The sequence below is a fragment of the Lepisosteus platostomus genome, chromosome 13, assembly GCF_059453375.1.
Source record: "Lepisosteus platostomus isolate fLepPlt1 chromosome 13, fLepPlt1.hap1, whole genome shotgun sequence".
Classification (NCBI taxonomy): domain Eukaryota; kingdom Metazoa; phylum Chordata; class Actinopteri; order Semionotiformes; family Lepisosteidae; genus Lepisosteus; species Lepisosteus platostomus.
Genome location: NC_142623.1, coordinates 20,115,531 through 20,139,550, shown reverse-complemented (window position 1 = coordinate 20,139,550; position 24,020 = coordinate 20,115,531). Strand labels below are relative to the sequence as shown.

At 40.2% G+C, this 24,020-nt stretch overlaps 1 protein-coding gene across 1 annotated transcript in view; it reads right to left on the bottom strand.

Moving 5' to 3' along the window:
• kcnt2b (potassium sodium-activated channel subfamily T member 2b) overlaps nucleotides 1-24,020 on the bottom strand; it is a 209,234-nt gene that overhangs the window by 107,748 nt on the left and 77,466 nt on the right. Inside the window, exon 2 of the mRNA XM_088603769.1 lies at nucleotides 637-716. Within this exon, the coding sequence (XP_088459895.1) occupies nucleotides 637-716 (80 nt within the window). The remainder of the gene's footprint in view (nucleotides 1-636; nucleotides 717-24,020) is intronic.

The window sequence follows — 24,020 nt, the reverse complement described above, 5'->3', positions numbered from 1 at the left end:
GAAACCAAGGTGTGAAATGGATTACTTCCTATCTTCCCTTACAGAGTGAATCAACTTGTGTTCATTTCTTTTCATTAACTCATTTATCAACTAGTTTAGCACTACCCAAAAACTTGTTCTGTGCACCTTTGTTTCTCATTACACCCTGGCATACTCTGCTGAAATAATTGCAGGCCCTTTGGGGTACATCAGTTTCATGGAAACAAAACAGTGCATTAGTTTACATCTCCAAGTTCTTGTTAGCTCTAATATTCCTTGTTGTTTTGGAAAACCTAATAAAAAACCTTCACATCTAGCTACTGTACTATGAAGCTGCACTACAGCTCAAATTGGCTGATCAGACATTGATTTCCAGCATTGATTTGTTAGTGGTTCAAATGTCTGGTATTAATTTGTAAACACACAAAAATATCTTTTTTTATATTACGACTGTTTTGGTGGCATGGCATTTTCTGTTGTGCAAGCCTTTTTATGAAGATTTTCTATGCAAATTAATTTTTCCCAACAAACAAAATCACATTAGTTTGCTGGAACCCTTGACTCATTCTGTCTGGGATTCTGGACAGATCTTATTACAGTATGCCATAAGACTACGGATTTGAAACTCTATTAGAAAATCAAGAAGTTTACACTCACTCGATCTTTGGTTTTTAATGAAAAACAGCTTGAGGCGCTCCTTGAATGTGTTTTCATTCACATAGAACTCCACCTGCACCCTGCCAGAGTGAGAAAGAGACAAAGACAGTGATCCATTAACGTCATATAAAAAGTAATAAATCAGCATCATAGAAGCCTTAAATACACATCACTGCCCATAGAAATTTAAGGAAATGAACTCCATTATAAATCTAAAGACCTACACACTGCAGACAGCTACTATGTCATTTTTTGGTCATTACTTAAATTTAGAACCCCAATTGTTCATTCCCTTTAACGTCTCAATATTCAGCTGCAAAAAATCCTGGTTCTCACCCCTGATCTGACATGGGAGAACTACAGAAAGATATGCTCATTCTGCACGTAGATTGGAAGGAGCCTGGACTAAGTCATCACAAGTGGGACTTGCCAGCAGGTGAGCTAAGTCGCCTTTAGTTGATCAAGATTTTATAAAGACCCCCCTGAAAGACATCAGTTAGTTTGGCACAGAAATGAAGAACAATAGTTATTTGTGAGCAACAGGCAAATAGGTGAAATCCAGGTATGACGGTCAATGGCTGCTGAACTCCACCTGTTGTGATTGATGGTAGCCTAACTGCACAGTGCTGCACTGAGCAAGTCCTGAGACCTCATGGACTGCTGCTGTGAAGCATAGTAAAATTACACTGCTAAAAATTATGCTAGTTTTTGTTCACAGTACAGCGGCATATCTCAAGCCCTGAACATGAATTCTCTAGCACCAGCGCTCTGCTCTCTGTCCTACTATGTTTCTGTTGCAGCAGAAATTTGCTGTGACTACTCATTACCATGCTGCTTCAGTAATTAGCATCCACACCTGTTTCCAGTAATCATCAAGACTGCTATTTAAGATACCTTCCCTCCTCAGTCACTGCTCTGTGTTAAAGCCTGCTTCAGGCTCAGAATTCTTGCTGCACCTGTTATGTTTGCCACCTTTGGGTTTGACCTTTCCTTATTCCAAACGTCAGCTGTTTTGTTTATCTCTCAGATTTGATTCTCGCCCAGTTTTTAACTACACCTAGTGCCTAGTGTTTTTCGGACTCAGAACCAAGCCTATCTCCACTGCTGGTTTATACTGCCACAGGACCAAAAATTACACCAGTGGCCTCTTCCTTTTGTGATGACATTCCAGGTGGAAAACAAAGCTACTCATGTAGAAGCAGCTAATTTGTGAGCCAGAAATATAAGTTATGTCACAGATGCTATAATCAGCAGACTTGAATTCCACTGAAGATTTGTTGGACAAACTTGGATGAGGTATGGCATCCAATGCAGATCAGTGAACATGCATATATAGTAACTTCTGATTTAGAGTTATATTATGTTCTCTCATGCTCTCAGAATTCAACATTTTGTTACAAAAGATTTCACCTTTCTATTCTAATCTGTTGATTGTCTCTTTAAATGCCATTTGAAAGTATATCCATCCATCTACTAACTGCTTTATTCATTACAGGGTCACAGAGGAGCTGAAGCCTATTTCAGCAAGGAATGGGAGCAAGATAGTGTATGACATGGATGGGACGCAAGTTCATTGCAGAGCACACACAAACACTGACACACATTCACCCATTGGATTGTCCCAGAATCCAATTAACTTACCAGGATGTCTTTGGACTCTTGGAGGAAACCAGAGCATCCAGATGAAATCCACACAAATGTGTTTGAACATGCAAACACCCTGCAGATTGCACCCCAGAAATTGAACCCTTAGAAAGTCAAATGCTAACCACTGTGCCACCATATCCTTTCCATAATGTTACTAGTAGCAGAAGTGTAACTAGTTGGCCCATGGTTTTATTTTTGGTTCAGTTCTGTTCCTCTTTTTTATGAAGTGATATCATGTTTGCAGTTTTCCAATCTGTAAGTACAACTCTCATTCTAAATGAGAACTGAAATATCCCACATAGGAGTATGAATAACATGCCCCATTACCTTAAGACTGGAAAAATACCATCAGGACTAAGTGAAATATTGGTTTGGACCCATCTTAGTCCCTTAAGAAATGCTTTGTCAGTTATGATAAAATTATCCAATATTGTTGGAACTCATTTTAGAACAAGAAATATATATATTCAAGACAAGTTTGTCATGTCTTCCTGTGTAACACCTGTATGAAGTATTCTTTTTTACAGGTTCACTATATCTTTCTCATCATCTATTATTCATCTTCTATTTTCATCCAGACTACTTTAGAGTTTGGTTAATGTTGTAGTGCTGAAAGAATGCTGCATATTTCTTTTACTTTGTTGCAATATATTTTCAGTCTCCTTCCTGGCAATTCAAATGTCTATATTATACATCTAGATGGAAACTCTGTGCCAAAACTTTGTGGACCTTTAAAGAACCTTGTCAGCAGGGACTGAAGAACTGAATCTGCCTACTCTCAGTCAATCAATACCTATGTTATACAGGAGGCCCAATTCCAAGGCAGTTACACAGATCCACTTCACTCCAGTATCATTGGTCTTAAATAGGCTGTGATAGAGGGCAATGCAGAAAATCAGAAGCAATTTCTACTGGAACCTAGTTTTTTATTTTAATGTTTTTCATTTCAGGAATGTTATCTACAGTGTACTCATACTTTATTCAAAATGTCATTTTTCATGCGCCAGCTGTCACCATATAACACCTCCAGAAAACAGAGCAATACGGACAGATGAAAGAAATGGATGGAAATAGATACTGATATAGTATGGAGGCAGACAGTCTTGGAATATAGAGATATACATCAATAAGTTTAGAGAGAGACACCCTTTTTCCTTGCTCAATCTGCACAATTTATCAATTTTGGTTAATAGTATGCTCATGGTGAGATAAGCCTGCTTAAAGAGCCAACATCTTCAAGTAGCATTTTATATGTAAAATTATTATATGCACAGTATACAGTATATAAGCACAAATGTATATACATATGGGCATTTATACATGTCTTAAAACTATTGCATTTTCTTAAAATGAATGCAAAGCACCATCACTCTGCCTCAGTGCAACATGATGCAAATCACTCAGGGATTGGAAACTCATTATCATTTCCCTGTCTCTCACACACAGCAAAGCTGAATGAGGATGTTCATTTTCTTCTGTTGTGTCTGGGTAGCCCTCTTCATTGTGCTCAGAGCTCAAAAGGAAAAAGTTTGCCTGGTACACTCACGTGCATACAACCACCCGCTTTCTGTGTTGAAAGGCAAATGAGACTGAGGAGGGGAGGCTGCATGGGTATTTACATGGTGGTTGTGCCTTTTTAATTTTTAACACACTAATTGCACCACAAGTACTCTCATACCAGCAAGTCAGAGCGTTGCCCACTGGGGATGGGTAAGGTTACCCACTCTGAAACAGGGTCTCTGTTTCAGACCTGGGGTGCTATTTGTGTGGAGTTTGTATGTTATCCCTTTGTTTGTGGGGGCTTGGATCCACAGTCCTGAGATAAACTGGTATGTTATTTCACTGCTGGGAAAACTGCCTCTGCTGCAAGTGTGTGTGTTTGCGTCTATCTGTCGGGTGGTGGACTGGCGTCCTGTCCAGGGTGTTTCGTGCCTTGCACCCGTTGCTTACTGGGATAGTTCTGGTTCCCAGTTCCCCATACCTAATTGGATGAAGTGGTTAGAAAATGGATAGATAGAAAATGGGATGGGTGGAAATACTGCATATATTATAATACTGAAATGAATTTGTAGGTTTGCAAGTTGTCAAAAGCACAGTTCAGTGCAGGTTTGAAGAGAGCTTTAATTTGTTACAAAAAGGCCATTTTCAGAGAACTAACAGGTACGTGAATCTCCCTGCTATGCTCTGCACCAGAGAATTTACAAGCAGTTTTTATACTTTAGACTTTCTCTTGCTTAACATAAATGTTGCCTTGTAGAGAAGCCTTTTGAGCATTTTGGACCAGTATCTATTTAGGAGTAGCATTTTGGTCAAACATGCAGATTACAGTACATAATATAATGGTATTTCTGACAAAGCTTATCCTTGTCTTCCAGTAGCTGTGGAATATCACTTGCTTTTTCTATGAACACCCCACACAACAGGTGTCTATTTTCTCTAGCTCAGCATGTACAGAGTTTAAACAAATTTAGAATGAAACAGAACTCCACAATTTGGCCAATGCCTTAACAAAGGTAACTTACAATTGATGGATCAAATGCATATAAGGCAACATCTTTTTAACATACATGCATTAATATACTGTAGATATATTTCTATTATATATGATTTTATTACTCATAACTGCTCATAATGTATTTAATTATTTTATAATTCTATAATTATTTTCTTAATACACTCAAATATGCAAATTTTTTTGCTGATGTATTAAGATTTACTTAATATCTGTACAGTGTGAAGGTTTAGACTCTGGACACGGCTGTCATATCCTCAAGCAAGATATTCATCGTGTTCTTTTTTGTGATGATTCATTTTCTGAAGTTTACAGAGTTGTGAGATCTTCATTAACAAACCAAATACAGCCAAAATAAGCTCAGAGGGTGCAACTGAGTGCAATTAATTACAATTTTGTGTCACCACACTTTCATTTGAAACCATCTTCAACATCTTTATTTAATACTTGGGCTCATTAGGATTAGTTTGTTTTTAAATGTCTCCCAGTTTTGAAAATTGTTTGCAAGGAGATCATTTCACTGTTCCCTCTGCACACTGAGGTAACAGAGGAGATACAATACAACACCAGCCTGCCACACTGAACCTGTTTTCTTAAGGAAGAGATGAGCAATAAACAGAGAGTGTATCAGCATCCTCTGTTTATTGCGTCAGTAATGGATGTATCAAGTGCCTGACTCATAAAGGGCAACTTTTCTGCCTCTATAAAGAACTAAATAAATCAGTAAAGTGGGACTTCCAAGACACTCATCAATTCAAAACCTTCTGCACAAGACATAGGAGGAGTGCTGCACAATCTGAATATTGTATGTGTACTGCTGCTGTTCAGTTACAGGCTCAACTATCTAGAGAGTAGAGTAGTGGAATTTACTGCCCAATGTACATTGGTTTTCTTATTGCAACAATCTTTTAGGACATACACAGCACAGCAGATGACATGGTACGACAGACAACACCACACCATGTAGACAGTACATTACACAATGGTACATAATAAATAGTAACAACCAGAAAAATAAATATGTTGTAGAGAACAATAACTATTAGTGAAAAAAACATGGTAGTCCATGCAAAAAGTGCATAGTGCAGAGGTGCATTGAGCCTAAAGCATTGCCGTTTGGTGTTGAGGATGCATACTGCAGTAGTGTAGAAGCTGTTCTTAAGCCTAGTGTTCGGTGCTTCAATAGTGCAGTACCACTTGTCAGATTGGATTGGGCTTTATTGCAATAGTGGATAGTGAGAATCTCACCGATTCATGGTAAATCACAATCCTATAATCCTCTGTGCCGTTGCCACAAGCCTTTGCAGTGCATCTTTGTCAAGCATGGTAGTACTGCTGTACCACACAGTGATTCAACTGGTGAGGACACTTTCTAATGTGCTGCAGTAAAAGTTCATGAGTAGCTGTTTCCTCATATTACATTTCTTTAAGCACCACAGAAAGTGCAGGAGCTGTTGTGCCTTGTTCACACTGGGGCTACAGTGCTGTGAGACACTGATCTGCAAGCCAGCGGGATGAGCCATTTCATACAGTAGATTCAGAATCGGAGTACAGAGCTAAACTAGCTCTTGTTAGGATAAATCATGATTTACTGAAAACTCCTGTGCTTATTTAATCCATCCCTCTCCTTCTGGGCCCTCGTACTGTCTCAATTGAGCATGCCAGTTTGTTAAATATAATAGAAGGGTATTACTGGAACAGCATTGTTGTGGTTTAAATATTACCTAAGTCCTAGAAAACAATGTGTTTAGTCTGGGTAATGCTCCTCCTCTGTCGGTAACATTTGGCATTCCACAGGGCTCTGTGCTTGGTTATATTCTTTTTAATCTATGTGTTATCACTGGGTAAAATTCTTCACTGACATCAGCTTTCTTTTTTGTACAGATGAAACCCAAATTTTCAAATGGTTGTGTGAAACTTGAAGTTACTTAAGCACTATTTGCCTTGCTTTACACCATTCAGATGATGTTAAAAAAGACACAACAAGATTTAGTCAAACCATACACTATATGGGGTAGTGGATTATTGTACATAACGAAATAAGCCACTAGGGAGCACATTTCTGTAAATTTTATTATACTGTGTACTGTTAAAATATTATATAAATATCATAAATTAATGGTTGAAAACTATGTGTTAAGCAGTGGTAGGTTTCATACATGGTGTAGTATGTTGTAGACTTTTCTTTTACATTTAGTTTAGTAGAATATATAATAATTAAAAAACTCACAATGGTAAGTTTCCTTAAAACCGGAGGGTTGCTAAAGCATGAAAAATAGGGATCCCTCAGCCAGATTAGTTGGAAACAGAAGAAGCAGAAATCAAACGGGTGAGAATAAAAAATAACCTGTAGACTGAAGTTTTAAATAGAAAGAGCAGAGCACTATTGCAGCACTGCTGTGTCTGAAAGAAATGATCAGCATCTTGAAAAGAAGCTCAATTTCTCATCGTTTTAAGAGTCCCAGCTGTGCATTCCCCCATTTCTTGTTCCTCTGGCTTTCACCAGCTTTAATTTTAGTGCAGCAGCCTGGGCTGTTTCAATGGCAGTATTCAGTGGCAGCCAGTATTACCTTTTGTCCACTACAGTGTAGGTCTAGCAGATGGTACATAGAGTTTGGTCTAGTTTTGACGTAAGCTCTTCTGAATTGTGTCAAACATATAAATACAATGGCTGGCATCCGTCAAAAACAGCAAAGTATTCAGTAACATTTTTTTGCTTTTCATTTTATGCCAACCCTACAGTGGGACTGCAAACAGTTTCCTTACATCTCAGCTCACAGCAACGACTCCTTTGATGCTTGGATAGAAGGAGGATTGGCAGGCATGCTAGTCTGACCAGCACTCCCATTAAAGACATTCATCTTTCGACACCCTACAAGCTCCACGGTGCCTGAAAGCAGACTTAGCACTGAATTGAAGAGCGGTACATCTTTCACTGATGTCTTTGTGAGCCCACGTGCACCCGCAAGCTGCAGAAGTTCCAGAACAGACCCATCTGACTATTGTTAACAATGGATTAATCCTAAAAATGCCTCTGGCAGCACTCAGTTAAATATGTGCTGACTTTGGGAAATCCCCATCACAACAGACAAGACTGAGACTCAGACTTGGAACTTATGGGGCAAAACGCTCAACCAGGAAACACCTTTACCTGTTGAGCAGGCAGGAGGCCATCATAATCCTTATTTTCACAATTGGCCCATTTCTATAACTGAGTGTCCAGATTTTCTCTTTATCGCACAAAAAGCAAAAATAGAAAAACCACCGCCTAACAAATGCCAAACTACTCCAAATAGAATGGGATTCTTTCAGCTTTCCGGATTATACTGTAATGAATTCAGCTGGAATTACACCTCTTTATAAGCAGTGGAGATTCTGTGTAAATGCTGCACAATCTCACTTTGTTTGCAAAAATATTCTCACAGAGTATCTGTGGATTCTGGAATTCATTCACCTCCAGACACAATTCAAGCTCCTAAACCCAGATTGTAGCCTGCAACGTTTTCAAGATTGGAAAATTGTTTTTTTTTTCTAGTTCAGCGGACCAACTTCTGGTGTTGGCATCTGCTTAATACTCTTAAGTAGCCATGTCTTCATGTCACTGTTGAAAGCAAGAACTAAGAACTTCTTGCTTTCAACAGTGAAGTCCAAGATGAATGGAAATCTTATCAATCTCAGCATAACATCAAAACTAATTGACTTTATTATTCTCACTCCTTAATCACTCCATCATTGCATCATGAGCAATAAGTCTTTCTGTCTGAGCTTTCTGTACTGTTACCAATATCCTCCCTGTGCATTAAGTAAAAGAATTAGGAATTCATCTCATGCACACACTGTTAACAAAGGGTCAACTTCCATTAAGTTCAGCACATTTTGCAGAAGAAAAAGAAGCAATAGGAATGCTAATTTGACTAACACTAATTTTTCTCAGCGAGGATATCCAAATAACATCAGGCTTTTCAGAACACCCCACAGAACAGTATTAGCACTCATTGAATGATCCTTATTATTCATTGAAAGAACATAGACTTTTTGTCCTGTATTTTTTCAAGAATTGTTAGCATTTCCCAGATATAATTATAATTTATAATTTCCCAGAGTCAGTTCTAAGGGAACACCATACATCTTATTGCTTTTATTCCAGCTGCACACTTAATTACTTAAACATTTAAATGTGCAATCCCAAATAATGTGCACAGTTATTTAATTCATTTGGCTGACACTTTTATCTAAACTTCCCTTTATACAACTGGGCTTTTCACTGAACCATTTGGATTAAAGTTCCACAGCAGATACCACAGTAAGGTCTAACCTAGAATTCAGCCCCAGTCCAGAGCCCTGAAAACTGCAAAACACTCCAGTATATAAACTCAAACCTGTTTTTGGCTCTCAAAAATGTGGGAGACTATTCATTATTGCTGTAAACAGGTCATCTAAAATCAAAAGTTAAAACAGAACTAATTTAGAAAATAATCAATGCATTTAATTAAGGGAGACACCTTAAACTTGACTCAAAGAACATGAAGCAAGCAAGAATTGGAATGACAGGAGGATAGATATTAAAAAATAATTTTGCTTCTGATTTGATATCCATTTAATTTTTCCAAATACTGTATGTTCCCATGTTAGCGGATGTGATCAAAGGAGGAGAGGGCCATTGCGTATCTGTTTCATTGAGAAATCTTATCTAAGGCTGAAATCAGAGCCCAGAGATTTATTCGTTAATGATGAGGAATTGTTACATTGTCTTCCACTGCTGTCTATGGTTCCTTAAATGTCAGCCAGAAAAGGATGATCCAGGGTTATCAATGCTGTTGATGTAAACAGGAAGCATTCTCTTCCATTTGTGTTCAGGGACCTTGGGGAAAAGTGTGTTGCGAAAACAAGTAGCTGTAGCACAAATGCAAAACAGTTTGACACAGAAGACCAGGATTGTATAACTGTAAAAAACTCAACTGTGGCGGGTGATGTCCTATGATTTACATTAGATCAGACCATGCTCCTGTATGGCACTGTATCTGGCTTATATAGATAAAGAAGCCTTTAGACCTCTCTTTACAGAACTACACTGAAAAATAAAGTCCTACTGTGATATGGTGGCTACTACTCTTATGCCACCTCTGAGTTCCTTAAGACTTCTGTTTCTGGAAGCCATGTCCTTTTTAAGTTCCTGCAGCACATCTAACCACTCAGCTACTGAGCACATTGCAACCAACCACTAAACACTGAGTTACTGGACATACTGCAGCTTAGAACCAACCACTGAGCAAATGAATATAAAACCTGAAGGTAGTCCAGCTTAGAATGCTGACACTAAAATTTTGAACATACTGCAGCTCAACACTAAACATTAAACTACTGAACACACTGCAGCTTAGAACTCAAACACTGAATCTATGTTAATCTGGAACTGGGCACTTTTTAGCATTGCCAGTGAGCTAGAAATTACACTGTAGTTCAACACTTCTGAACAAACTGTAGTCCAGCATTCTAACACTGAGCCATTGAACACATTGTAATCCAATAAATCTTTAAGACTGAGCTACTGAAAAACGCTGCAGCCCAGCACTTCCAACACCCTGTTTTTTTTTCTAGCAGGAAAAAGTACAAACCCAGAAACAATATGAAGAGGGGAAATATTCTGCTTGAATGATAGGCTTAATAGGCTCTTAATTAAATCTGAATTATAGCCTCGGAAAGAACGGGTCGATTGTAGGTGGTAACCCCTCAGATTGTCACCATGCTACCATAGATGATCATTAATTAAATTCAATTAGCCAAACGTGAGAGTTATTAAAATGGGCTAGATAATAAGATCCATTGACCTACGTCTGGTGCAGTTTGTTCTACTGCTTCAAGAGAAAAGCACATCTTGCTATTTATAGCAGACTTTGGCACTTGTCTGGTCAGGACTTACAATGCTATAAGACCCCGTTTGCTGGTTGTTACTAGACTAGAATATCCATTGTATTTATCTTATACAGTGTCACAGGGGAGCCTGAGCCTACCACAGCAAGAAACAGGATACACCCTGGATGGGCATTCAGACATGCACATACTCACACGAGGTCCAATTTTCCCAGAAGTCAATTAACCTACCAGCACATCTGGTAGGACACAGCAGAATTGTGGGAGGAAACCAGAGCACATGGTATAAACCCACCCACACACACACACACACACACACGGAGAACATACAAACTCCACACAAATAGCACTCCAGGATTTGAACCCATTGACCCAGTTCTGCAAGGCAGCAATGCTAACCTCAGTGCCACCCATATCTTATCTAGGATTGGAATACTGCTCTCATACTCTGGGGTTGAGAGTGAATTGTAAAGGTCCATTGTAGACCATTTTGTTAAATCCTATCATTTTGGAAAGCATGTCTCTTTATGCAATCTGTTTAGACAAATCTCTATACACTTTCGGTTTTTTTTCTTTACAATGTTTGAGGCCAGCACCAGTAGCTAATGCCTAAATGTCTAAATAAAAGAAAAGCAGCTTATTAAAGGTGAAATGGCCATGTTATTAAAAAGAAATAAATATTAGATGTCAACTACCCTGTGCATTCTTACAGCCCATTGTAACGAACAGTTCTTTCCGGACCCTATGCGGACGACACAATCCGACGAAGTGGGGGAACACTAGGGAAAAGTCATGCAGGAATACGGGGCTGAAGACAGGGGGGCGTGTCCAAGCTGCGCTGGTGCACGGGGGAGGTGTGGCCGAGGCGAACAATCCAAAAGAGTAGTCCTTAGGGAATATCCAAAACACAAGGGTAAGTCCAAAACCAGGAGATCCATCAGAACAAGGAATTAAAAACACGAAGGCCGGGTCGGAACCGGCAGACAGGGAACAGGAACGGGAACCGAGATTAAAACCTTAACGGGACCAGGCGCTTCCAGGTCCCGGACTCGCACAATACGGAAATCAGATGCAGAGCCCGGATGAGCGTCAGCACCTGGCTTTTAAGGTGGGCTGGGAATAGGAAACAGGTGCACAGAATAAAGTCTCAAGTGAAAGGGCTGGAGCACCCTTAAGGAGGGGGGACTATAATCGTGACACCCATGCAGGTTTTGGAAAGCATTATCTTCCAGGTTGCAGTTTTCAAAGGCTTACAAACATGCAAATGCATCAGTCTTGTGAACTTCAATTCAGAGGCCCATTACAGAGCGACAGCAGCAGAATGTTTAAACTCTTTTCTGTTCTGGCCTGCACTGCTTGTGAATGAATGAATGTGAGAGACAAGTCAATGTAATGTCTCAGAAATGGAACAGAGAAATACAAATAAGACATGGAGAGGTCGGATAGTCAATTAGTCGCCATTCGACTTCCAAACTCTTGAATATTTGTAATACACACAAATATTAATCAATTACAGCCTGAGTGCATCACACAACAGGTTTCTACTGGACAGGAAATATTGAAATGTTTTAGAAAAAGCAATGGTGGCTGGCTTTATAAAAGGAATAAATGTTTTAGAACTGGCTACATTTCCACAAATGTGTGCAGTCACTGAACACATTTAACAAGCATGCAAATGTGGTGTTTAATTTGATCTGAAAAGAGATGCCTCTGAATCTTTATGTATTTTAAGAACCTAGCTTGTTCTTAGTTTTTAGCACATACTGTTTGAGTCCAAAACTCGACCTCCAGCCTCGATGAACAAATAAATGAGCCACACATAAAACGTGAAGAGAAGTTATCCAAATAGGGCCGCCAATAGACTCGTTACTACTGACTGATCCTGGAAAATAAAAATTAAGACGGATCAAAAAGGCAGGAAATGTTATCTTCCAATTAACATTTCTGCAAGCTTCTCTCCCATCTCTCTCCCGTTGCTCGCCTGGTACCACAGGTTTGAAAAGAGCAATCTGGAAATAACGAGGGGCATGTGGCAAAGAAAAGCTGGCCTCAGGCCTCAGATAGTAAGATGAGGCTGCTATGGTGACATCACACCCCAGGACCTATAAAAAGCCATCAAACCCCAGGCAGATGGGAAGCAGAGTTGTGGTCTGTCTGGGCTGTGCCGATGAGACGTTTTGAGACAGAACCCAGCTGCACACAACCTACACAAGCATGGCTTTGATGTGCAGTGTGGAGGTGGTGACAATTTCCCATGCCTCTAAACTGAATTGGATCAGTGAATTAGACCAGTAAGAAACAACAACAATAATATCAATTACTGAATAAATTCCTAATTACTTAATTCTCCCTACTGCCAAATGTCAAATATGCCTCACTTTTATTTCCCTGATCCTTTTCTTGTCATTAATCTTGACTATATAGTTTGATATTCATATTCAAACTATATAGTCAGCTCTATTCATTTTGAGTTTTATTCCATTTCTATTACATTACTATCTATTATTATGTAACCTTATTTTTGTAACCTTAATTTTGTGATTTTTGTGATTCTTGTGATTTTTGTTAGCTCGCAGAAAAGACATTTCATTGCCAGCAACTACTGCTACACGCTGTACTGTTGTGCATTTGATAATTAAACTATCATTTGATCTGATTTGTGCATGCTTCCATTATTCCTTAAACTTTATTGTTGCTCCTTTACTGCAGTCATGTGCAGGTTGTAATGCCTTAATTCAATGTTGATTGAATGATTGATACCTGATTTATCACTTGGGAGAAAGGCAGTAGCCATTTTGCACCAGCAGCCCCATGAAATTGTTCATGCAATGTTATTCCTACATGACTGGTGAACCTGCTTCTGAGCACATGGTTGTAGCAGATGGGCTGCCCATTCTGTGTGAGTCTGGCATTGGGTGTGCAGGACAAAGCTATGAAGAGAAGCAAGACTGAACAGTAAATAAACACTGTTGTGGTTTCTGAGCCCATAGTACATGCCAGAATTAAGATCTTTCCCTGTTGGTTACCAAAAGTTACCTGATCTGCTAAACTTTCAGATTTGTGTTAAATAAGTTACATGTTTGATTAAAGGGCGGTCCCCCTGCATATCCTGCATGTTCAGTTTTTAGATTTTCATCCATCCCTTTTCTAATCGTTTCTTCCTATTTAGGATCATGGGGAAGCTGGAGCCTACCCAGCAAGCAACAGGCACAAGAGAAAGGACACCAGCCCATCACAGGGCACACACACTCACACCAGGGCCACATTTTCCAGGAGCCAATGATCCTACCAGTATGTTTTAGGACTGTGGGAGGAAACTGCAGCATCCAGAAAAAATGTAGATTTTCATACTTTTAAAAATCTTTTGAGGCACTTTGACTTGTCTCACACATTCACTCACACACAAGCATTTTACTGCTCTGAAAAATTTATCAAATAATGTAATTCCTGTGCACCCTGTGCATTCAAGGTTATATACTGTAACAGTAAATGCATGGTACTGCAATATCTGACATAAATAATTATGGAATTATGAAAGCTGCAGATAATATGCAAATAATCTTGCCAGGTTAAGTGCTTGCTAAAATAGACTACTGCACAATTACACTTTTTTGTCTTTTATGTCTGTTCCCTTGTTGATCTGCTTTCTCCAATAAAAGAAACCATAACTTAAAATAACTGTTTCTACTTCTTATGACAGGAGAAGTCATCTGTTCTGATTCGGGAGCTGAACCAAGCCAGTTGATTTTTAAGATTGTGACCTTAAAGAGATTTTCTGGAGCATACCGTTATCATACATAACCTAATATATTGGGCATTTAAGTTAGTTTGACTTTTGTTTTGGACTTAATTTCCCCTTTAATAAAACTAATTATTTGCTAAACTGAACTAAGGCAGGCTCCCATGTTCTCATCGGGTGGTAATTTGAAGTGATCTGCAAACCCCTGCTGCCCACAACTGAATTCAGTCATGCAAAGTTCAAATTCTATTCAAGCTAAAATATATATATATATATTGTAATGGCTGGAGGCTATTCTCTGACTGCCTTGCAGGCACATAACTAATGAGGAGGTGCAGCCGCTAAAGCATTTCGCGAGGGCGCTACAATATTTAAAATATTGTAGCAGTTGTGGTCACCAGATATGGCTGCTCTAGAATCAGACTAGATAGGAGTGTTCAGATATTTTCCTGGCCTTAAAGGAATATCCAACTCTGATAGTATGAAATAATTTAAACTTTTTAGTTTTGAGCACAGAAAAATATTAGGGCAGTTGACTCGATTGTTTAAGGTCCTTAAAGGCATTGCCAAAGTCATTCCAATAGACCTCTTCAAAATCAGCAGTGAAACCAACCAAATTACACAAATGAGAACTAAGGAAAGTGCATTTAAAACTGAGAACACTGAGAACTGGAGGCCCCTGTTTACAAAAAGAGTTGTGGAAGTCTGAAACAAGCTACCTAGAATATACACTGGTTTCATTCAAGTTACAGCTGGATGAGAACCTCAGATTTCTTCATTCTGATAACCAAAAAAGTTAGATGGCTCTCCTTTGGTTTATAACATCTCATGTTCTACAATGTGGTTATCTTAAATTCACTTAACCAACCCAATTACTTTCTTTAGCACTTTAAAAGACTACTGGTAAGAAGTTTCCCCAAGTGGCAAGTAGGTAGGTATTACTCAGCCCTCTTGGCTCATGAAAAAAAACAGCCAAGGACAGAGATGGGATTAATTGACAGATTGTCAGCTCTTGACACAACAGCAATATGGGGACTGCAGGTTTGCAGTGATGTCAGTGACATGCCACTTTCCAGCTAAAGCTTGCCCGATGGGAGAGTTGTAGGGCTCACTTATGGCCGTTGTTGTCCCAGTGCACAAAGGGAGTCACTGCCAAAAAGCAGAGTCTGAAACAACTGGCTGCTCCAAAGAGAGTTGGATCCAGATAGGTACAGAATTTCTGTATCTAATTAAAAAATATCTAATTGCTACACACTTATGCGAAAGCAGAAACCACAAGTTCAGCGCTATGGAGTGAGCAGCTATTACTTTTTAAAAAAGATTCTTCTCAAAATGTATTCAGAGACATTTTATGAAATTGTGGACATGCACAGCACAGAGGCAAGACATTTCAAATGAGCTAATCATCTTTTCAAATGCATTGTGCTTGCCACAGCAAGGTCACTTTGGCTTCATTTCTCCTTTCATTCGTTGACACATCCAATTTTCCATAAGGGTGCTGTGTAATCCAAGGCATCCTTGTAACCACTTCGACGAGGATCACCTCGTCCTCAGCTCTCATTATCACCACCCAGAGGAGCACTTTTGCAAAAAAAAACTGGAAGGTAACAGGGCCTTTTCTGAAAAGTGGGACCAGAGAAAAACGAGAATGAAATGTTTTGATAATGCTGGATTTTTTCAGCTTCTGTATTAGATCTGCATTTGCAGTTCTGATGTGTCAAAAAAAAAGTAAAATGCTGTCCTTGTATGCGTGGATACATTGGTTCCACTGTTAAAACTGTATTGTTGTGGTTTTACCATTTGTGAGATCCTATAGTTGCACTGAACCTTGGGAACACTGAGATAGGCATTTCTAAGGTAATTTTGCTATAGCACAACACAGTATTGTCCTGGACTAGATTAGTAAGTATGTGAGTTCATGTTGGAAACTATTGGAAACCACAGCAAGAATATTGTAAATCCATGGTAAATGAACAAAAATTTCACAAGATAAATTTTCACACTTAAATTTATTTAACAGCCTTATCACACACAGCCTTATTTTTTAGAAGGCCGACAGATTACAGACAGTGGCCACCACCCCTCAGTTTCCCCGTTACTTTGCCAGGGCAAAAAAAAAAGAAGTTGGATACTCGCAAGTTCCTCACAAGAAAATCTGTCATCACCAAAAATATGACCTCACCTGGCCAGACTGTAACTGCCGGAGCGACATTTGACCAAAAGACTTATTTAAAATGTATTTAAAGTAAAGGGTACAAAGTACTCTGAGAGTCTGGATAGCAGTCCTTGGTTAAAAACTTCTGACCTACTGGGAAGAGCACACTTAATGGTCCACAAATACCAGTTGCTGCAACAATCTGGTTTTTCTTGGAGGTTTCCCAGAGGAGTATAGAATAAAAGGCAAGGTGCTGGGTGGAACATGTATCTATGCTGGACTTAGTCCAATCAAATAAACTTGACACATACCACTGGAACTATGTTTTCTTAAGAATGAATGGAAGAAGGACAATCTGAATTTATGGAAGATTTCACTCTGCTAGAAATACAAACCCCTTTTACAATAGAACGCCATATACTGTAGTTTGAGGTTTGTATGATTTTCCACTGCCTGCTTCGCTTAGCCGAGTGTGAACCAACCTGTGAAACTGCAGCCTCACTAGCCTCTGACATAGCAGCAAGCACACCAGGGGACAGGGTTAACAATGTTTTACATCACTCTGCTTCAGAACCAAGGCTCAGAACTGATCTGCCAAAGAAGTGCCGGCGCTTGCTGTTTTTTAACTGAAACAGAAAGGCAATCCATTTGGATTATTTGCAAAATAAAAATGGGCACAGGGCGAAACTTGAAGCTGTGTCTAAAAATCGCTCACGACCAAGCATGTTTCTCAATGAAAAGAAACCAGCACTCTCTCTGAGGTGTTTTTCTCTGCTGTGCCGTACTGCACTTACTGCACGCAATGTCACTAGACCGAGCTCAGGCAGTGTAGTGGCAAAATGTTCATAACCACCTCCAGATAACACAAGGCTGCAAACAAAAACCTTCTGGAACTATTATCCAGAAGATCTGGTGCAGGTGCCTCTTTCTATGTGTCTAACTTCTTGAGGTTTTAATCGCACACACAGAGAATAGGGTCACCCAAATTACAGTACTTGGCAGGCCTATGTCTTAAAACAAAGACATAGGCGAATACAGAAATAAACTGAGCTACCATTTTCCCATACTGGCTCTTCGTGCTTGTTCTGTCCACAGAGATGAGAAAAACCAAAGTCAGAAGAGGTTTTGAAGAAGGACGTGTGTTCGTCTGACTGGAAGGCACTCCTGCTGGCTTCTAAGTCTCGGCACCAGCATTCAAAAGGTACTTATCCATGTGAGTGCACATCTGGGCCTTCTGACCTCTTCAAAGGCTGATAGGCCTTAGGGGAGCTCTGTGCTTTCATGAGCTCTCCTTCACAAAAAGCATTCATGGGTAGCCAGCACCAAAAGCAACTCAAGTGCTCTTTTTAAGGGCTCTCCAGCATTAGAGAGACCCTTAAATAGACCAACTCACTTGGCACATTCCAAACACAGATTGAAATACTATTAAGAAGCTACGTGGAGAGAGACCTCTTTTTTATCATAAAAGTGTTGTTTTTCTATTCACCCCCATTCTGAGGCTATTTTGCTCTCTTCTTTCTTTTCAAACTACCCCACCACCACCGTCATCTACCAATCCCAGCTCTCCAGTTTCCTCCCTTCATCGCCTCGGTCTCTTCTCTCCTGCCCTGCTAATAAGTTTGCAACCTGTAACATCTGAGGTGGTGCAACATCATTAGCACGGCCTAGTGCCTACTTAACAGGTGTAGAAGTGCATTATCTGGAGGGGTTGCCATACCGACAGGGTCCTGCTATATCCCAAGGATACAACAACTGCTATATTACAGGATTACAACAACTCTACAAAATAGCTTCTAACCCCCCCCCCCCCCCCCCCCCGGTGTAAGAGAAATTATTCTTCTGCAGGTAGCACAGCTGGAAAGGGGAACAAAATTAGAAAGATTTACCGTTTAAGTGAGAATGTGGGCCCAGGCAGCACAATGAGTCTTTTCTTACACAAAACTAAATTGAACATACAAAATATAATATAAAGGAGGAAAATAAACCCTTTACTGTTTTCAAGCATTTCAAATAATTTCTACTAACAAAGAAGACAGTAACTTGCAAAAAAGCATTAAAAATGTAACAAGTGTTTCGGTTCCAACACTAATTTGTTGCTTTTTTCATGACTGTATATGACTTCTTAAAGAAAAAAGATCAAGGGTAGAAAACTTAGAACTCGGTTCAGCTGGACTGAGTTTGCAGCAGCAGTAAAAACAAGGTTTTTTTTCATTCTCTTCAAGAGATAAAAACATTTTAATTGCTATGCCCTGGAACAGAAAAGACTTTGTGGAGGCTGGATTCTAGTTGTTATCTGCAACACCCTCATATCAAGAGGAACTGGAAAAGTCAGACCAAGCTCAATGAAGAAACAAGGATAAGAGGATACAACTGGAATTGAACTGTGAGTGTTATTTTATAACAGAAGAGGGACTTCTCTACACAAAGAGATTTGGAAGTTTGAAACAAAGTACTGAACCACATCAGAATCTTTGGGAGGCTATCATGAGGTCTCGTAATCAATAACCTACTGATGACACAGTGAAGACACACTGAGTGAGCTGAATTGAACCCTCTCATTTGCAATCTTTCTTATGCTCTTATTTTGTGACTTTGTGACGAGAGTGACCTTCATTTAGCTGGATTCAGAACCAGTATTAAACAAAGTACAAAGTATTTTTTTACACCAACCTCCTGAAACAAACTGAAAACATTTGTTTTAAAAAATGTTGTTTTGGGTTTTTAGTGTTGGTCATGGACCTCATCAGCATGCACATCATGAGCTCATCTGTCCAGCAGGGGTCACCTGTTACAAGCTCACACTGTCTGTTTCTCCCAGCTCCTGGAGTCTAAGGTGGGTTTCAAATTAACTCCATCCCAGTCCTACAGTTTTAACCACTCATCCGTACTGCTTCCCTCCCTCTTCCACCCCATTTAGCATTACTCCATATTCCTTCCCTCTCTCACACTCCTGCCCTTGCTTTTTTTAAACTTTGCCCTCTTCCAGAGCATCCATTCTCCTGTGTGATCTAGTTTGTAATCAATAATTTCTGCAGGTTAAAAGAAGCCAGTCAATGGAGCACTAACACCTTTGTCTATAGCTCCGGACACAAGGGGAGAGCAGGACTAGGAATGCAAAAGGAGACAGTCAAAGTGTGGGAAGAAAAGAAAACGGCTATCCGGTTCCGGTCGAGAGGGAACGCTGGCGCATTTGGCTGCCGCTCCTCTCACCAGTTTTTCATTTCTATCTACTTATTTATGTTTTTTTTTTCCCTTTTTCTCCTCGATTACACTGATTTCTAATTTATCTATTTTCATCCGCTTCACGTTACAAATTCACAAATGCGACTTCCACTGCATTGTGAACTTACTCAACTGAAGACCTTCACCTCTTGCTACCGCCTTCTCTGGATTTCCTTCCCGTCTCGTTTCATCAATCATGTCTCTGAGGTACACTGCACTGCAACTTCTTCAACTAAAACAAAGCTACTTCCTGGTCAAAGACACATTCGATTACTGCCGTTTTACTGGGATTTTACGACCGACTCGCTACATCCATCGCAGCACAGGACGCCGTTCTCTACGTTCGTCTGCCTGCGGAGTCTCTATCCCTGCCTTTCGCCGCACGTCTGTAAGTCCATCACGTACCGGCGCCGATCTAAAAAATCTCCTCTCACTACCGCACCTGGACCGCACTCCGCTTCCCCCCGCATCCCCGAGACTGGCCAGATCAGCGCTACTCAACACCCGCTCCGTTAACAGCAAGGCTCTTCTTTTATGTGACATTATCAAAGAAAAACAACTGGACCTTCTGTGCTTAACCGAAACATGGCACAAACAAAACGATGGACTCCTGTTCAACCAACTAGTTCCTCCTGGATATGGTTTCTTTGACCTTCCGCGTCTTTCAGGCAGAGGCGGGGGCATCATTGTTATTTACAACCTTTTTTACAGTCTAAGTCCTATAGCTATACCTCCTCCCTCTTCTTTTGAGTGTCTTGTTTTAAATGTTTCTATCCCCCAATCTACTATTATTGCCACAGTTTACAGACCACCCAAACCCAGTGGAGTCTTCTTAGGTGAGTTTGCTGATTTTCTCTCATTCTTATCCCTTACATTTAAAAGGATCCTTATTCTAGGGGACTTTAATATACACATTGATTCAACTTCCTCCAGTCTGGCTAAAGACTTCCTTTCTCTTTTGGGATGCTTTGACCTTGCTCAGTTTGTTTGTACCCCTACACATAACAAAGGACACACCTTAGATCTAATTATTGCAAATGACTCCTTTATCTCCCACTGCTCCCCCCTTGATCTAGGCCTCTCTGACCACTTAGCCATTCTCTTCAATCTGGAATTACCTGTTTCTAACACTTCCCCCTCACGCTCTGTAAATTTCCGCAACTGGCGATCAATTGATCACCCAAGGTTTGCAAATTCTGTTCTGTCCTCCTTATCCTGTTTCTCTTCCTCTGACCCTCTAGAGGACAAAATACAGTTACTTGACAATGCTCTTTTATCTACCCTCGACACCTTTGCTCCTTTAAAAACTCGAACCATCTCCTTCTCTCGCCCTGCCCCCTGGTACAATGACCATCTGCGTTTCATGAAGGCAGCCTCTCGCAAACTTGAGCGTAGGTGGCGTCTTTCCGGCCTAAATGTACATTATCAGGCCTGGAGAGATTACTTATCTGATTATAAGGTTACTATAGAGTCTGCTAGATCCACCTACTTCTCTCACATCATTGAAAATCACCAAAACAATCCCAGACATCTTTTCTCCACCATCAACAGACTGCTCAAGCCAAACTGCCCCACCACATTACCTGCCTCATCACAACTTTGCAACACATTCTTAGATTTCTTTAGTTCTAAGATTGACAACATCCGGCATCACATTCTCTCCACTACGGATATAATTTCCACACCTCCTCCCTACTCATCCAACTTCTCTGGTTCCCGTCTCTCCAGCTTCTCTCTTCTTGACTCAGCATCCCTAAACAAACTAGTTAAGCGCATGAAACCCACCACATCTATTTTAGATCCCATTCCCACCACTTTATTCCAGTCCTGTTTCTCTTCTCTCTGTCCCATTGTCCTCAATATAATACATGAATCCTTGAGCACCGGCATTGAACCAACGGTCCTCAAAACTGCTGCTATTACCCCAGTGCCAAAGAAGCCTAACATGGCTCTCGACAATCTTAACAACTTTCGCCCCATCTCCAACTTACCCTTTCTCTCTAAAATTCTAGAACGTGCTGTCACACTTCAGTTACATAACCACCTCATGACAAACAACCTTTTCGAACCCCTCCAATCTGGCTTCCGTCAACTTCACAGCACAGAAACCGCCCTAGTCAAAGTCACCAACGATCTCCTAATAGCTTCTGATTCTGGTTCTCTTTCCATACTCATCCTTCTTGATCTCAGTGCTGCCTTTGACACTGTTGACCATAACATCTTGCTTTCTCGTCTCGAGACTGTGTTTGGAGTCTCTGACACTGCCCTCAAATGGTTTAAGTCTTACCTCACTGATCGCTGTCACTTTGTCTCTCTCAATGGGTACAGGTCTGAAATTGGTCTTGTCAAGTCTGGTGTCCCTCAGGGCTCAATACTGGGCCCCTTGCTCTTCAGCATTTACATGTTCCCACTTGGTCAGCTTTTAAGATCACATGGCCTCAGCTTTCATTTTTACGCTGACGATACTCAAATATACATCCATACCAAACCCGACACTGATGTGGCTGTCTCTATTCTATCTAATTGCATCTCTGACATAAAAATTTGGATGACTCAAAACTTCCTTCATCTTAACTGTGACAAGACTGAAGTCATGCTTATTGGTACCCCCCATCAACTTCGTAAAGCCAGTCCTGTAACCCTGTCTGTAGATGGCTCTGTACTTGAGCTCCAATCAAAATTGAAAAACCTTGGGGTTATATTCGATTCTGGCTTAACATTCGACCCACATGTACAGCATACTGTCAAAACATCTTTTTTTCACCTTAGAAATATCGCAAGACTACGCCCTATGCTATCATTAACTGTGGCTGAAAAGCTGATCAACATATTTGTATTCTCTCGAATTGACTACTGCAATGCTCTGCTCCCTGGGGTATCTAAATCTACTCTGAACAAGCTGCAGTATGTCCAAAATTCAGCAGCCAGAATCCTGACCAGATCTAGTGCAAGTGTTCACATTACTCCTATCCTGGAGTCCTTGCACTGGCTTCCGGTCAAATTCCGCGTAGACTTTAAAATCCTCATGCTCACCTACAAGGCTTTACATGGCTTGGCACCTCAATACCTGTCTGAACTTTTATCGCCCTACTCCCCACCTCGCAACCTCCGCTCTTCAAATTCTGCCCTCCTTACTGTCCCCCAAGCCCGTCTACATTGTATGGGCGACAGGGCCTTCTCCTGCTATGCCCCCAAGCTCTGGAACTCCTTGCCCAAGGATATTAGAGAGTCACCTTCTCTAAACTCCTTCAAATCCAGACTCAAAACCCTCCTTTTCAGAAAAGCCTTTACTTAACTGGTTCCATTCTTCACCCCTCTGCTCTTCTTAATACCATCTTCCACGGTCTCCTCTATTGTTATTGTTGTATTGTTGTAATTATAATTGTGTCCTGTCTTGTGAAATTGTCTTATTTATTGTTGTAGTCTTCTTATTTATTGTTATTGTCATCCTGTAAAGCGCTTTGAGAAGCCACCTTTAAAGGCGCTATATAAAATAAAGTTTATTATTATTATTATTATTATTATAAAACCAAACAAAGCCCAGATAACCAGAATGGCAGGCAAGCAGAATGGAGGGCTTAGTAACAGCTCTGAAAGATCTGAAAGCGGACAGGGTGACCCTTCCCAGCCATCAGGAATTCTGCAGCTACATGTCATGAGAGAGCCCTGCCTTCAACCAAGCACTAGAATAAAGAGGGCTCAGCTTGCAGAGATTTGCTGATTTCCTTTCTGACAAGCCCATGTGAGGGAAGAAAAACAAATTATCCATCTCTTACATTTTCAAGTCTCATTTCTGAATATGTGAGAGCTTGGGCTAAGGACAGGATTCGTGACTGACACGGCACCTATGAACCTTCAGAAATCTCAATTAGAAACCTCTCAATGATCACAGATCCAGGTTGTTTTTGGTGAAGTACTGTGTGATGACAATTCACTTCCCCACCTAATGTCTGACACTCCAACTTATTTTCTCAAATCATTCTGGTGGTTTAAATTCCAAAAAGTTCTGTGCACAGAGTCTAGTACCGTTACAGCTATCAAGTCTATATTAAATACACTCTTCTACTCAGACTGGTAAGTAACAGGATTCCAGATTTTCTTTGTTGTTTATTTGTTCCTTGTCTGTGTTATATATAGTGATAATTTGGTCCTGGAGGAAATCGAACAAATTGGGTTCTCATTAGGTAAGCAGTATAGATGTTATACAGTCTTTATTTAGGGCTTTAGCTCCAGTGGAC